A 16801-nucleotide genomic window follows, 5' to 3' on the forward strand; every position below is an offset into this window, starting at 1 on the left:
ATCAAGGGATTCTCTCAATTTTCGTGTGTTTTTTATTTGAATAGGAACTTTAAATTTTTATTTTTTTCTTTTGTTGGTTTTCGGCTAATATCTCCTACAACTACTCTTACTGTGTGTGGCCACATGGCCCAATGGATTCTGCGATTCCCCTCATTCAACATGCCTATCTATAAATATTTAGATATGCACTTTACTGGTAAATATAAAAATAATTCATACACGACATCAGAAAATCATCATCCACTCAGAAATCGACCTCAGTTCAGTTGCAGTTGGAGAGGTTGATCCGTGAAATAGCATTAAGCATAGGCATCAATGCCCATCTATCTATACCTACAATGTCCGTAATCCCTTCAAAGCGCATTCGATTATATTTACGCAGGTATAATCAGAATCCAGGAAGTCTAAAACCAACACAACTTTCCAGAGGCTCTGAGGCTTGTAACCCGTTGTGAAGGTCGGACAGGCAGTCAGTATACGTAACACTACGGAACTCCACTGCATCTGGTTAAACTGGAAGCGGTTGGCAGTACAATGCGAAAGGATAAACTGACGAGTGTCGGGTTACTTTTTTTTTTTTTGATAGTTTTAAATTCATTAAAACCTCCCTTTGTCCGTCCTGGTACATAAGGGGCTCCAGAAGGAACACGATGAGTTTTAATAAGTACTGAGTCTGACACTCTCTGACGCTGCAGCATTTCATTTGGGGTCATTTGATGATCCAAGGTTCTGCGGAAGGGAGGGTAAAACTGTCCCTTCTGGACTTGAGTATCGGGCTACCCCTCTAGAGCTCCTTTCGCATTTCAATTTCGCTGCCAGGGTTCCCAACGACTTTCTTACCTACATATTTTTTTTATAAAATTTCTATTAGTCATACTGAAAGTATAATAAATTAAAACTCATGAGGTTTAAAGAGTTGGTCGGTTGTTGGCCTGCTGATAAAAAAAAAGTTTTTTAGAATATCGTGAATTCAATGTAAATTTTTAGTCCCTATGGTCTGATACCGGCCATATACCTGGTGGTTGTTATGTGTGCACTCCTATACATCTCCGTACCTACTTATCAAATGCCCAAACTGTCAGGCGACTAAAAAGTCTCCCGTGTGCGGATACTCTCAGTCATACCTACTGAAAGTATAATAAATTAAAACTCATCAGGTTAGCAGCAAATAGTTTTCTTATCCGTCATCTGGCTGAATATTGTTCCGCACTGGAGCCTGCTTTTTATGCGGTCGTTTACCTGTGTAACATTTTATATTTGACTTTCTATTAACAAAGTCGGATGCAGACCGTGCATTATCTGTGAAAAATATGGTAATAAAGTCTCGTTATATTCCTCTTCCTGGCTTTGAATTAATTCTATAAACACTAATGGAAGACTTTTACTTGTCGGGTGACCAATAAGTTTAATCACCTAACAAGCCCAGGCGAAAGAGTTTTCCCAAATTCGCCTGACTACTAGAAAACCCCTACTAACGAACTGAAAAGGCTGAAACAAGTAAACCTATCGCTGGTGTTATATATTCCTATGCTATCGAACACTTGCTTATCTAGCTAAGAAGTCATTATGTCTTTAGCTTCCATCGGTAAATGTTAAAAAAATATTTGAGTTGAGGATAACTGAAAGAAGGTAAATGATGAAAAAATATTTCAGTTTGGATAACTAAATAAACCGGCCAAGTGCGAGTCGGACTCGCGCACCGAGGGTTCCGTACAAATCCTGTATAGATAAAAAGCGAGTCTCGCGCTAACCGCAACTTTCCACATAGATAGGTTTTGACTGCCATTGTGGGATCGATAGCAAAGATCAGATATAGTTATGGGAACTCCTTTACAATTTATAACGTAACCTTGTGTTGGAGCTTATTTTATTTTAGGTGATGAGAATTCAGTACTAATGGGATCTTTTATTTTTGAGGGATTAATCACCTGCATTTTACAAACAAATCCAACTTCAAACATATAAAAAAGCAACAAGAAAACAAAAGCAAGAAAGAAATTAAAAAGATGTTAGGTGCATCGGTCTAGAAGTCGGTGTCTAGAGGATGCATCTATATTTATTTTACCACCGAGATCTAGACCGATGCATATAAACAGTTTTCTTGTTGTTTTTAGAAGTTGTTTTTTTTTTGTAAAAAGTTTTTATTTTTAACTTTTGTGAAAAGTTCTCGTCAATACGAATAATATAACCCCAAACACGACGTTACTAAATCATACCGTTGAGGAGTTCTCTCGACTTTCTCACGTCTCCATCATCAAGAAAGCTCTAAACCTTCACTGTTTGATAGTATCACCAGACATACATCTGAGAATCAAGTTTTAATCCTATGCATGCCTACAATTTCTGATAGTTGCCCTCGATTTCTCAGGATTTCCATCATCAGATCCTGACCTGATGACAATGGAAATAAACGGCGAGTATACTCTTTTACTACAAAGAAATGATTTCTTAAATCCGTCAAACTTGGTCGTTTAAATTCCCCATTGAAATGAGGAAAATATTTGATTTGATTTGATAATATTTTAATATATTATGTAACTTCAAATTTATCATTTTCGCAATTTTTCCTTTATCTGTACTATATAACGTTGCTTCTTGCCGAATTTCAAGATTCTGAGTTCACGGGAAGTACCTTGTAGGTTTTGATTCCCTAGCGTGTGACGGAAATTCGTCTAAGGTGTCGGTATAACTGCTGTATCTTTTGATCGCGTTAACTTAGATGTTTGATTTTTTTACTGCCTAAAGGGACAATAGACCTAGGTATTTGGTATAAATTTCAATTTGATACCTTTATTCGTTCGTGAGAAATAAGGTAGTAAGTTTAATTTTATTAAAATATTTTTTTTTTACATTATATAACTAAAAAAATGAGATTTTCGTAATTTTTCCTATATTTGCATTATATGACAATGCTTCATGCCAAATTTCAAGACTCTGAGTTTACGGGAAGTATCCTGTAGGTTTTGATTCCTTTGCGAGTGTCGAAAATTTGTTGAAAATATCGACATAATCGGCTGTATCTTTTGATTGGCTTGGCTTAGAAGTTTGATATTTTCACAGCTTAAAGGGACAATAGACCTGAGTACTTCATGTGAATTTCAGCTTGATACGTCCACGCGTTCTTGAGATAAAGGGTCTTGACAGACAGACAGACAGACAGACAGACAGACAGACAGACAGACAGACAGACAGACAGACAGACGGACAACAAAGTGATCCTATAAGGGTTCCGTTTTTCCTTTTGAGGTCCGGAACCCTAAAAAAATTTCAAATCTGTCCAGTTGTTCCTGTTTGCGCATTCAAACAAAGCAATCCTCCAATTTTAATCATATTAGTATAGAGGCATACATTTATGCTGCAAAAATGTTGTGACTGTAACGCATTTCTCAAACTGACAATTATTTAGCAAATCATTTTCTTATGAAATAAAAAAACTTCCTGATGATGATGGTTTGTTTTCACCGGTCAGTAAGTTAGCGGGCCAACTAGATATCATTCCACATGTCGATTAAACTGTTTTTTTCTCTGCATAGATGGCGAATACTTTGGTTGCTGAACTTAATAGTTACCTGCATCGACTACGTAGGCATGTAGCATGGATTCTTTAAGTGCACTCAGGGTGACCTTTTCTCTGCAGGAGAAATTCTTACGAAACTGGTATCCTCGGTATCTCTACTAGTCAGTTCAAGTCTACTTCACCTAGGTATGCGAGCTTACTTAGCAATCCTCTTAAAATTGTCGTAGGTTGATGTTACTGATATTTCGTGATTTTTCTACATTTGACTGATAATACGGTGACTCAAACCTTACGATAAAAGTTCTATCTAAACTGACTTCCAGCACGTGAGTCTCATTCTAATAAATAGTGATAAAAAAAGATAGTACACCCAAATATTTGAACTTATAACCGAAACATCGGCCGACCTAATCAGATTATGGACCCGGTATAAGATAGTGACACATAATTTGTCATCTCATCGTTCAAAGGTCTGTATGAATGCACAATATAAAATCATGACGAAAATGATAATGTAATAATGTAGGCGGCCGCTCACATATTTTATTTAGTTCCATCCGAAACTCGCGGCAGTATGCACGTGTGTCTGTGATTTAAAAAAAAAGTGAATTCTTTCTGGAGTTTTTTATCTATAACTACGTTTACGCGGGAACCGGATTTTTAGACATGTGCGTTTGTATTATTATTTTTTAACCGACTTCAAAAAAGGAGGTTCTCAATTCGACCGTATTTTTTTTTTTTTTTTTTTTTTTTTGTATGTTTGTTACGCGATTACTCCGCCAGTTATTAATCGATTTTGATGATTCTTTTTTTGTTTGATAGGATATACTCCCGAGGTGGTCCCATAGTCATCAGGTCAGGATCTGATGATGGAAACCCTGAGAAATCGAGGGCAACCTTCGAAAGTTGTAGGCATACATAGGGTAAAAACTTGACACTCAGGTGTACGCCTAAAAGCACTATTCAACTGTGAAGATTTGGAGCTGACCTGATGATGGAGACCAGAGAGGGTCGAGGGAACTCGACAACTGAATATGTAAACTACCTCGTGTTTGGGCTTAAATTATTTGTATTGACAAGACCTTTGCAACAGTGAAGGTTTGGAGCTGACCTGATGATGGAGACCAGAGAAAGTAAGTCGAGGGAACTCGACAACTGAATATGTAAAATACCTCGTATTTGGACTTATATTCTTTGTATTGATGAGAACTTCTCACTTGTATGGATAGTGACAACTATTCGTATCACTGAAAAGCTTTAAATAAAAAACTTTTTTACAAAAAAATTAAACCGACTTCCCAAAACACTAAAAAGCAAAAAAAAACTATTTTTAGGTGCATCGGCCTAGAAGTCGGTGGCAAAATTAACTTAGTAACATCCATTAGACACCGACTTCTAGGCCGATGCACCTAAAAATAGTTTTTTTTTGCTTTTTAGTGTTTTGGGAAGTCGGTTTAATTTTTTTGTAAAAAAGTTTTTTATTTATTTTTTGTTATTATAACCTGAATTAAACTTTACAGTATTGGAAAATTTTGGCGGCTGCAATAATCGATTTGTTTACTATAGTACCGGTTAATTTGATTCACGATGACATAATGAGTAGAGTACTGAGCACAACATTTGAAATAATTTGAATGGTCAGCAAGTCAGTTACCAAAAATGAAAAAACATAAAATAATATCCACATTTACAAGACAAAAATCTGTCCTAATAAAATAAAAAACAAACTAAAAGGCGTCAAAAAAATTCATCCCCAACGCTGGGGCTCGACTGAGAGCCTGCAAAACAAAACAAATGAAAAATAATGTTTTTATTTTTGTTTTGTTGGCTAGAGTAGAGTATAATGGTCATGGCCTAAGTAATCTTGCCTTGTACTATGGTCCTAAGTGCAATTTACAACATAGATTATGCATTTCAATCACGAACCTTTAATAAACGCAAACATGGCTTTCGAGCGGTTAAAAAATATGTTTAAACGTTTTATCGACCTTTCCCACAAATCGATAAACAATCTTGTCTTCTATTATAAACAATCTATATCTATAGAAGTAAATAATTGGTGCCTACCTATCTATAAAATATTGAGTGCCAAAGTCAATTTATTTGTGATTTAATTACTCATTATCAAATTGAAGTTGGATTATTATTTTGGATTACGTACAGAAGATTAGGTAGGTCTTACCTACCTATCTATCTACTGAAAAAGGCTAAATAAGAAAGAGAGAAAATAAAAACAATAACGGCGGCATCAGAATATTGAAAATGAATCCCATTTTTTATTTGATAAAAACATGTTTCAAAATGCAAATCTTCCTTTTCATAAAATACATTTCATATTTTTTTGAATTAACGAGATGTTTGATTAAGACTTATGGTGCTAATCAATAAGCAAATTAGATAAACCAGCTTATATCTACCTTTATCTACACATAACTGAGCTACCTATTTATAAAAAAAAGCTGGCGCTGTAGATAGATTATTCAGAATCCAGACGCCAAAAGGGCCTACCTTACATGCTTACTGTTGCCACAGATTACTAAATAATGTTTACAACAGTTGCGGTTTCATCACTGGAGTTCCAATTTTCTTATACATTACGAGTACTGTTACGGGATAGTCTATTCATGCGGTGACAAGTAACTGTACGGAGAAGCAATGTAAATGCAGGTGCAATGCAATTTAGATATGCCTACATCTAAAGTGCGTCATCCATCAGTGTCATCATCACATTGACATGAGCAATAATACGAACCTTAAGTTAAGTTACATTGCTATTACTGTTACTTGTAACTTCATAATCATATCAGTCTTTTTTGTAGTCCCACTGTAAGCCACAGGCCTCTTTTCATACAGAGAAGGAATTAACATAACGGTCACGCTTGCTCGACGCGGATTTGCGATTTCGGACTTCTAGTCGTTGGGGTCCAACCAAAATAAGAGAGGAACCTACTTAGAAAGAATCGAAATAACCAGCAAATTCATAAAAGAGGAGAGGCTGATGGTGCTTTTAAGCATCAGGCCTCTTTGACTTCACGATTGACAAAATGAAGGTACCTAGGTACTTAATTACACTATAAAAGCTGGATACAGCAGACATTATACGAGGTGGTTAAAGGGGTTTTGTTTTGGGGGTGCTGTTTTGTAATTTTGAAGTGAAAATGTGCTAATCTAATTAGCTTAGTTTAACTTTGACTTAAAATTCATAAGGGTAAAATAATTTGACGATAACTGCGACTGTAACTGTTGTATAAATTGAAGTTAGGTACCGTTGTCCGCAACTTCATAGAAAGTTAAAAAGACGACAACAATATTATGTTATTCCACAAAAATAGCGTCCATTATACTGAAACCGTTCTACTGATGCATTTTTTTTGCTCCGATAGCGGTAACATCAATTCGCTTGATGACCAAACCGAGTGCACATTATCTGCCAAGTTGAATAACCTTGCAAACAAAATTATCAATTATTATTAATTATCAGTAATAATATTTTTCTTGGAATTTCTAGACAAAAACACCTTACGTTTTTGTTAATGACAATAATATTTTTGACGGTGATAAAAATACCTCAGTTTTTTGTTGCATTTTGCTATTTTTTTTAATGGCCTTATGCAAGTTTGGAACTTTCCAAGTGACCATTACCTAAGGAGGTTATCGAACCTTGATTGCTATACTTCTTGCGCAAACGGCTGTCATGCATCGAGGCACATTTGAGCGTACCCACTTACGAGACGCGAAGAAAGTCAGGCTTTTACCAAATATGCTTTATTTTTATATGAAAGCGTGTTCATTGTAACCACAGCTATGAGTAACTGTAAGCTGACGTAGGTAAATGCAATAAAATAAACCGTTGGTTGCAAACAAAGTTAGGTGAACAATAGCTTTATTTTGTGTTGCTGTGGTTTTTTTTTTCACCATTTCTTCTTTACAGTAAAAAACATACTTAGTAACTAGTGAAATGCGGGCGTAAACTCGACCTCCAAAAAGTTCTGATTTTCAGCTTACTTTGAATACCTATTAAAAAAAAATCTTTTAGTAGAGTTAGCTTCCACCAGCGGTTTCAACCGCGCCCTGTGGTTTATTTGCACCCTTTACATAACAAAGTATTTTACCTTACTCGATAAATGGACTATCTAACACTGAAACAATTTTTCAATCGGTGCATTAGTACCTGAGATTAGTGTGATCAAAGCAACAAACTCTTCTTTCAGGTTTCTAATATTTGTATAGACACAGTCCACACTGAAAAGTAAACGTTTGTAGGTAAACCCAGAAATCGAACATACTTAAATCACTTAAACCACTTAAACCACTTTTTTAATACAACACATAATATTTTACCTGATTTCATAAACACATCTAATAGGTGAGTAAGTATTAAATGTAAACATTAAGCAATCAGTACTAAATACTTACCTACTTGCAAATCCAAGGACAAGGGTCAATGTCGAGAATCGAATAAATACGTAGGTGGTAAGTGTTGAGCAATCTTCACCGGTATTTATATGTTTATATAGATAGGTAGCTAAGTAATTATCTTTATTGAGCTGGGTGTATTGTTATCGTTTTTGCATTTTGCAGCAACGATTGTTTTATTTGTGCATCGGTTAGCGATAAATGCATTGAGTTACATTGATCATAATATTGTAAAGGAGATGGCCAAAAAAAACCCAGAGTCGACAGAAACTTCGTATGTATGGTTGGATTCAGTATAATGTGTAGATTACAAAAAGTATTTCATATCATCTAAAAACCATTTTCTCTTTTTACAAGGTTTTTTCGATGAAGATTTTAGTACATAAAAAAGCTTAACTTTTCTGTTTGCAGTTCATTAAAAGTTGCGCCTAGGGTAAAAACTTTACACTCAGGTGTACATATGTCTGTTATTATAGCACTATACACGAGTGATGGTTTAGAGCTGACCTGATGATGGAGAAGAGAGGTCAAGGGAAAAAATGTTAACTACCTCGTGTTTGGGCTTATATTATTCGCATTGACGAGAACTTTTCACTAATGTGAATAGTGATTAAAAAGCTAAAAAAAAAAAAATTTTTTTTTTTATTTTAATTTTTTTTTTTATTAACCTTTGCCAGTTCAGAAGTTTACACATAACAGGGAAACCTCTTCAAGTAGGTAAGGCCGGTACTTAGTCGTAGGTATCTGGAGTGGTTCATGTCAATAGTGCAATGGGTGGGGGTCAAAATTCAAACTCAAGACGTTTTGATTACCAGGCAAACTCTGTAACCATGGTGATGTTACTCTTCGCATGTATAACGTTATAGTGTTTTTTATGGTCCTTTATGCAAATAATCTTTAAAATCAACATAAATTCAACATAGCCTATTTTTGTGAAAATATGATATTGCTCCTATACCCCATGGATTACAGACTGGATTTTTTGGCACCATCAAAGGTCTATCATAATGAACCCATTGGTACCCATTTCGTTGCTGTCGATTCTGGGTTTTTTTACTATGAAAATTTGGCCATCTCCGTTAAAAGTAACTCTGTTTGGGTTATGTAGGATTACGCTAGGTATGTCTGTCTGAACCAATTGAAATGATACTTGGCACAGATATAATTATAGGCTGCTTTAATCCGGGTGGGGTGACCTGAGTAACTCCCTAGGACGCGAGTGGAAACTAGAAATGAATCCTGGGTCAGGCCGAAATCGCTTGGTGTTTTAAGAAACTTGCACAAAGCAACCCCGAGTCTGAAAGATCGTAGTGTTAAAACTCCTTGTCTGGGAGGGCATGTAATGCCAGCTCTCTCACTTTATACTAGGCTATAACCTGCAGCCCACCCGAGAAGAAGAACAATAATGACCATATTCTTTTTCTCAAACAGAAAACCAACACATCACCATGAATAAGACTTGGCGAGCGGTAATCCTGTACGTCCGCCTGATTTTCGATTTGGCAGTCGACGGTATCTTCTCTCTCTTCTGGCATCGTCGAAATAGGACTATCCCACCTTTGGACTTGAAAAAGCATGCGGTATTAACTGAGAGTGCCACTGCCCTGGCTAAGAAGATAAGACAGAAGGAGCTGAAGTCAGAGGACCTGGTTAGGGCTGTTGTGGAGAGGATTAAAGAGGTGAGTTTGTCTGAGTTTACCCACTGAATAAAAGATTGGAGCAGTCCTAAGACTTTCTCTTCGTCTTGGAGTCACGCACCCTGCTGTCTAAACTGTCAGTCGATAGGTTTATTTACTTTATTATGATTAGTAAACAGTTTATTTGGATTAATAAATGAATACAATGAAACATTTTTTATACCGGCCGGACACCAAATGGTAGTAATGTGCGCACTATATAACATTCGTCTGCACATCAATTTATGGGCCCGATCAAACTACCAGCCGAATCAAATTTTGCAATGTCCGGGGGTTTAATCTTCTTACCAACCAACCAACCAACCCACCTTTGAATTAATTGGAGTTGGCAACTCCTTTGCCGCGTTGTGATGTTTGTGTTTCGCCTTTTCCAAATCAACCAGATCATTAGGAACTATCCGATTTCTGCCACTTGTAAAAATCGTTGAATGTTAGTGAAATAATAAAGTAATTTGTGCATGATTGCAGGTAAACCCAATAATAAACGCGATAGCAGTAGGCCGGTATGATGCAGCGATCGCCGAGGCTAAGGAGGTGGATGCCCTTATCGCCAACGGCCTGCCCGATGCCGAGTTCGACAAGAAACCATTATTGGGTAAGTGTTTAAAACGAAGCTTCAAGATGTTCTTTTATTGAGGAATTCATAATCTTGCTTACTGCAGATGTGATTTGATGTGATGTTCCTAACTCCATTAAGCAAATTAACAGATAGACGGGTTAGTGAAATTCTCCAAAACTCCAGTCAAAACACGTGCACTCTAAAAATCAATGCTTCATCATTATTTTCAAAAGGATTGCATGCATCACTTATTAATTGATTACCCGCATCCCAGATAACTTCTTCCTGATCTCGGATGGAACATATTATTTGAGTTTTCCTCCGCGACATTCAGGCATTTTCCGAACTTTTCGCATTTGACAGAAAATATAGCCTATGGCACCCGAGGTTAGTGTTGATTCCCAACAGTGAAAAAAAATCAAATCAGTTCAGCAGTTTCGGAGCCTTTATGGGACAAACATTTATTATTCAATGGTAATCGGAATTACCTCTCTTTTTGAAGGTGGTTTACATCGGTCATGGACTACCGAGTTTTTATCGTCCGATGAATAATGTTCACTTGCCAAGTTAATATTCAAGTGGAGTTTAAAAATAGACTTATTTACATTATCATGGCTTATGATCATAACGCTTGGGTAACTTACTAATTAAGCTGTATCTTAACAAGTTAAGGTAGAAAATAAATGGAATTCATACGAAGATATTTTGCATCCTAAATTAAGTAGGTACCGGATTGATCAGGTAACTGGCTTGAAGAGGTCAGATAGGCAGTCGCTTCACGTAATGTCAAAAAAATCTCAGTTCTTATTTACGTAGAATTCGGAAAAAAAAAATTAAGAACTTTCCAGAGTCCTGAAACCTTCTCCTGAGTCTGAAAAATACCACGCTGAAAACCGCATCGAAATCGGTTCCATCAAACGCGAGATAATCGTGCACAAAAAAACGTGCATATAAACAGATCAAACTTTCAACCTTCTTTTTTTGAAGTCGGTTACCAACTGCTCTTACTTTCGCAGGAGTCCCGTTCACGACTAAGGAGAGTCAGGCAGTGGAAGGTATGCCCTTCACCCTGGGTTTGATGAGCCGTCGCCATGTGCTGGCCACGGAAGACAGCGAGGCTATTAAGAGGCTGAAGGATGCTGGTGGTATCGTGGTTGCTTGCACTAACCTCCCTGAACTGCTCGTTTGGTATGTCAATGATATAACTATCCCATTTCTGAGTTTCCTGTAGTAACCCTGTTCTAAACTAACCAAGGATTTTGATTAAGACTGCACTGTTTTTGATCCTGTTTGATGATTAAGAATATTGATATACAAATACAATAGGGGATCCAAATATCAAATCTTCTTTCCTAGCTCCAGTTCTTAAAGGTTTTCTTTAGACTTTGAATTACCTGAAGCGTTTGATAAACTAAAATACTCCTATTAAATATTGCAAGAATACTCATTCAAAACGTTTATTTATTAAAATGTATCACTTCGAATCGAAGACTTTGAACAGCTATCATTTAGAGACCATGAGAGTTGATGCAAGACTGACATAACTCTAACTATAATGTCAACAGGCAAGAAACCCGCAACCCACTTTACGGTATGACGAACAACCCGCACCACACTGGTAGAACTACTGGCGGGTCCAGTGGAGCTGAGGCTGCGTTAACAGCCTCCTGTGCTACCGTCGTCAGTTTATGTAAGTTCATCTTCATCATCTTGGGTATAGTTAGGTACTACTGAGCATTAGGCCTCCCCTTTTTATTTCCAAATTGGTTGGAAGTGACTTACTGTCCAGCACCCATCGGTGACCTTTATCAGATCGCCTTAGTTGAGTAAAATAAGTAGGTATCTGATCTTGATTTTTGTGCATAGTATTTAATTATATATTGTGTGTTGTACTTTATTGATTTTATTCAATAGTTTTACAAAATGATCTTATTATAGGGAAACTAAGTATCAAAATATTCATCCGCATCGCTGTCAGCTGGGATCGTGCCCAAAAGGCTGGCTGCATTGCCACGCTGGATGGCAATGCATATCCTTTGACCGAAGTATAGGCCAGCCCTTTGGTCACGAGTGGACTCCACTATATTGTGTGTACATATTTACTTGTAGGTAAATACAAATAAAAATACCAAAAAATATCTGATCTATATCTGTATCTGTAGATTTGTGCGTCTTCTGAAAAAAAAACTTGACATAGGCAAAGCATAAGAGCACCCTCACATTTGAACCCCCTAAGCTGAGAAAACGTAATACGGATTTGCAGTAACTACTAAAGAGTACCTATACAATGAATTATCATTTTAGCTCATCAGGAATTTAACCTATATCACGTAATGTGACTGCTGTAGATAGATAAATGTAATAATCACCAATAATCGTGTATCATACAATACTATACTATTTTACAATTTTATTTGTAAATGTTTCAGGTTCGGATATCGGCGGGTCTACTCGTATGCCAGCGTTCTACTGCGGCATGTTTGGACATCATCCCACTCCTGGGACCACAGATTGTAGAGGTACCTATAATACGCACACAGTTGTTTAAATGGAGTAACAAACAAAAATCTCAAAATCGTCCATAGGTACCTATATGATATCATTTTTTTCTTAGGTAGGAAATCATCAAATGACCCTCATGGACCCTCCCGCTATGGGTGCAGCATGAGGAAGTGTCAGACTCTTACAGACTAAAACCCACCATGTTCCTTCTTAAGCCCTTTATGTACCAGGACTTAATGATGTCATAAAGATCAAACTACAAGAAAATCTGATATAACAAGCTCCGAGTCCAGATTTTATAAATAGTATCCAAAACCTTAAAACTCTCAATGTAGCACCCATCCGGTCTCTGTCACAATTTCTAACAAAGAACCAATATTTTCTAGGTGTGCTCTTCCGAAACGGCGAGGAAAAAGATTCCTTGCTGGCTCTGGGCTTCATATCCAAACATGTTGAAGACCTCGGACCTCTCACCAAGATCATTGCTGGGGATAAGGCTCCCCTGCTCAAATTGGACAGAGAAATTAACTTCAAGGTATGTTGCGTTTTATTAGTTTTGAAAGATTAGTTTAGGCTTTTCGAACTATTTTTTTATTTTCATTTCAAATGGACAAGTCAGGCACGATTTCAAGAAGTGTGTCTTATGAAGAAGAGCCGCCAAGAATCTCCAATCCCGTTTGGGGGATTTAAATCTGGCTGTTCTGTTTCCCTTTAAAGACATCTATTATGTGTCATCTGTCTAGTGTTCTCACAACGATGTTAGTATTTTCATGAAGCGACTGCGCGTATGACCTACGATTCAGTTACCGGAAAGAGAATTGGAAAATTGATTGTTCTTCGTGACTTTCAGATTTAGACTTTGGTGTTATTGTACCTATTGTATATTTCAATGTTACAGGACATCAAGTTCTATTATATGGAGAAGAGTAAAGACCTTAGCGTTAGCAGCATAAGAGCAGATCTAAGAGGAGCTATGAAGAGGTAAGAAGAAAATAATGATAGAATTACACAAAATTGCATAGAAGTTTCAGCAACATCTGCCTAGTGTTTTCTCCAAACTATGTTGAGGTCGGCTTCAATCGGCATAGAAGTTTAAACAACATAAATAACTCCCCCCCATTTTTCAAAGCAATTAATGCTTCAATTAAAACTATTGTAAACGTCGCGTTTTTTATTTCATATGAGCCCTGCCTAGTAAAACAAGCGGGGAAGAGATACTCTACTGCCTACTGCACAGTGCACGCTAAACTATTCGAACTACATCCACGGACTAGAAATGCTCTAATATTGCATGCTAAGATACTACTTATAACTATTTTCACAAAATGGACAAACCCGAGCTTATATTTAAGAAACACTCCCGAAAAACTAACCCATCATCTATTTTCAGGGTCATAACCCGCATCAGCCAACAGACCATGTCAACAGAGACTGCCCCGCAGCCCTACTACCACAAGGCCTTCAACCATATGTACAGCATCTGGAAACACTGGATGACCAAGGAGCCGGAAGACCTGGCCACCTTGTGCACCAATAATAAGGGATCTGCTAATGGGATTGTTGAACTGCTGAAGAAGGTAAGAAGTTTTTTACTTTTATCATCCTCCGAGCCTTTTTCCCAACTATGTTGGGGTCGGCTTCCAGTCTAACCGGATTCAGCTAAGTACCAGTGCTTTACAAGAAGCGACTGCCTATCTGACCTCCTCAACCCAGTTACCCGGGCAACCCAATACCCCTTGGTTAGACTGGTGTCAGACTTACTGCCTTCTGACCACCCGTAACCACTATGACTACGTAAGAACATTATTTACAAAACCAAATTATTCAAAGGATAATGACTGCTTTGTTCTACTCTTACCACCTACTTTAAGAACTTCACGACGAAGTTTACTACCTTAAGAAGAACCTTAGTCATTCTTTACTACACGCTGTACAGGAATTGTCTGGCCAAGCTTGGACATGCTACATCAGTTTTATTTGAAAGAGGAATTAAATGCTCCTGCTTATGTGACTATCTCTTTTCTTTCTTATGGTATCCATGCCTGCAGGTCTGGATAGGAAACATTCGTATCTTCTTTTATCTTTACAATACCGTCATTCTTTACCAGCATCAAAACCCCTATCTTTACATTTGAAATAAATAAAATGAAAATAAAAAGCCTATATGTGCCTAATTAACTTTATTCGTACTCGTAACTATTTACTATCTTAATTAATATATTATCGTGTATATTACTAATGAATTTACTGTTAAGGTTTAGTGCATTAGGCAAACGGTATTCACTCTTCAACTTGTCTTCCGACAAGGGCCTCCTCTAAAGATCTCCATTCTGTCCTATTCTTTGCTGTTCGGATCCATGTTAGAGCCGCTATTTTCCTGAAGTCATCCTGAAATCTCTTAGTCTATCTCCCTCTGTTTCTTTTGCCATCTATTGGATACCACTCTGTTATAAGTCAGTTGTTACATTTGTATACTAAATATTAATTCTTCTTTTTCAGATGGTTGGTTTGAGCCGACACTGCCTATTCACCGTGGTGCGTCTGCTTGAACATCAGTACCTTCCGAAGGTTGATGCCGAGTGGGCTGAGAAGATCACTAAGGAACTGAAAGAAGACTTATTTGTAAGTGTCACATTATTTGCATATTTTCTTTCATTATGTAATTCAACAATAGTTTCAATTTTTAGCTAAAAGTAGAATGTAAGTAGCTAATGGCATAACTACTTTTACACCAGTGGATATCTCACTCGGTTAATCGGATAAAAAACCGTTTCACAGGTCATCGTTTTAACACATACGCGCGACATTGTCCGTACAGTCCGCCTGAAAAATAGAGCGGAAAATCGGCTAGAATTAAAGCTACGTAATAAGTTTTGCACTATTAGTGCCTACGAAGTTTCGCATTTGACCCAAACTCTTATTTTTATACGACATTGAAAATGGTAGCCATTATTAACCCTCCTATCTCATTGTTCCAGTCTAAACTCGGTGACAACGGTGTGCTACTGATGCCGAGCGGTCCTCAGCCGGCTCCGTACCACTACTCGTGCTTCCTGCGACCCTACAACTTCAGCTACTGGGCCATCGTCAACACTCTCAAGTGCCCCGCTACTCAGGTGAGAAAAAGAGGACAGAAATTCGGAAAAAGGGACCCTTTATCTTTAGAAATCTAGCAATTTTTTTAGCTCGTTAAAATCTGGGTTGGGGTAGATACTAAGCAAAGGTTGTTACGAACACGGTCAGGGTAGTCATGGCTAATATTTTTACTGCGGTAGGTTCCTATGTATGTTATGGGTTCTAGGGGCGGCTTGAATGTTACATAAAGAAGTCTTGTCCTATTACACAAATAAATGTGCAAGAGAATTTTCAAAAAAAAAGAAACACCTACATTATTTCTGACAAATCGAACTACTCAAAAAAGAGCCACTACAGTGTAGTTTTAGTGTTTTTTTATTTAAGTTCCTATGCTGTAGTGACTACAGCAGAGGAACTTAAATAAAAAAAAAACTTTCTATCCGACTTTAAAAACAAAGGTTACCATGTCAGCCTGTGTTATTCGACTTTCAACTCCCACAGCACCCATTCTAAATATTTTTTTTTTAATATTTCCAGGTGCCTCTCGGTGTAAACGCCCAAGGTTTGCCCCTGGGCATCCAAGTGGTAGCAGCCCCTTACAACGACGCCCTCTGTCTCAAAGTGGCAGAGTACCTCAGCAAGGAGTTCGGAGGCGCCGTCGTAGCTTGCAAATATAAGTAGAAGATGAAGAATACTTGTGTTATTTAATTTTATTCTTAATGGTATGCTTGGACGAATGTGTGACGGTTATTTTTTAAATTTTTGTGTACTTATTTGACGAATAAATATTTTAGACTTTTTTATTTTGTATTTTTATTTTCTTATACCACAAAAATAATTAATAGAAAAAGAGGGAATGGCGTATATACAGGGGTGCACAAATATGTATTCTCCACTTATTATCCAGTCTAGTCCTTCTTCACAAACTGCAGAGAAATAAGTATTTTGTGCCACTCCCGTCATCCCGTGCCCTGCATGGTATGGGGAAGCATGTTCTACGTGTAAATAAACATGTGGCATTATTTAACAAACATG

At 37.2% G+C, this 16801-nt stretch overlaps 1 protein-coding gene across 2 annotated transcripts; it reads left to right on the forward strand.

Moving 5' to 3' along the window:
• The first annotated feature begins 144 nt into the window (after positions 1 to 144).
• Positions 145 to 16569, forward strand: LOC124639044 (fatty-acid amide hydrolase 2-like). 2 transcript variants are annotated; one of them, XM_047176259.1, is made up of 12 exons: positions 145 to 196; positions 9365 to 9612; positions 10099 to 10225; positions 11206 to 11377; positions 11755 to 11879; positions 12619 to 12708; positions 13078 to 13226; positions 13590 to 13672; positions 14082 to 14268; positions 15191 to 15313; positions 15670 to 15807; positions 16304 to 16569. In XM_047176259.1, exons 1-12 carry the CDS (start codon positions 160 to 162, stop codon positions 16445 to 16447), a joined length of 1623 nt encoding a protein of 540 aa, XP_047032215.1. In that variant the 5' UTR covers positions 145 to 159; the 3' UTR covers positions 16448 to 16569. The 2 variants fall into 2 exon arrangements, with proteins under 2 accessions (XP_047032215.1, XP_047032216.1); XM_047176260.1 differs by lacking the exon at positions 145 to 196 and adding an exon at positions 4029 to 4185.
• The last annotated feature ends 232 nt before the right edge of the window (positions 16570 to 16801 follow it).

Source organism: Helicoverpa zea, chromosome 18, assembly GCF_022581195.2.
Source record: "Helicoverpa zea isolate HzStark_Cry1AcR chromosome 18, ilHelZeax1.1, whole genome shotgun sequence".
NCBI lineage: Eukaryota > Metazoa > Arthropoda > Insecta > Lepidoptera > Noctuidae > Helicoverpa > Helicoverpa zea.

What these genes read in the sequence shown, in the direction of transcription:
- LOC124639044 (XM_047176259.1), top strand. Translation starts at nt 160, where the DNA reads ATGCCTATCTATAAATATTTAGATATGCACTTTACTG. An exon ending in TTGTTGAACTGCTGAAGAAG is followed by an intron (nt 14,269 to 15,190) that starts GTAAGAAGTTTT and finishes CTTCTTTTTCAG; the next exon opens with ATGGTTGGTTTGAGCCGACA. An exon ending in AACTGAAAGAAGACTTATTT is followed by an intron (nt 15,314 to 15,669) that starts GTAAGTGTCACA and finishes TCATTGTTCCAG; the next exon opens with TCTAAACTCGGTGACAACGG.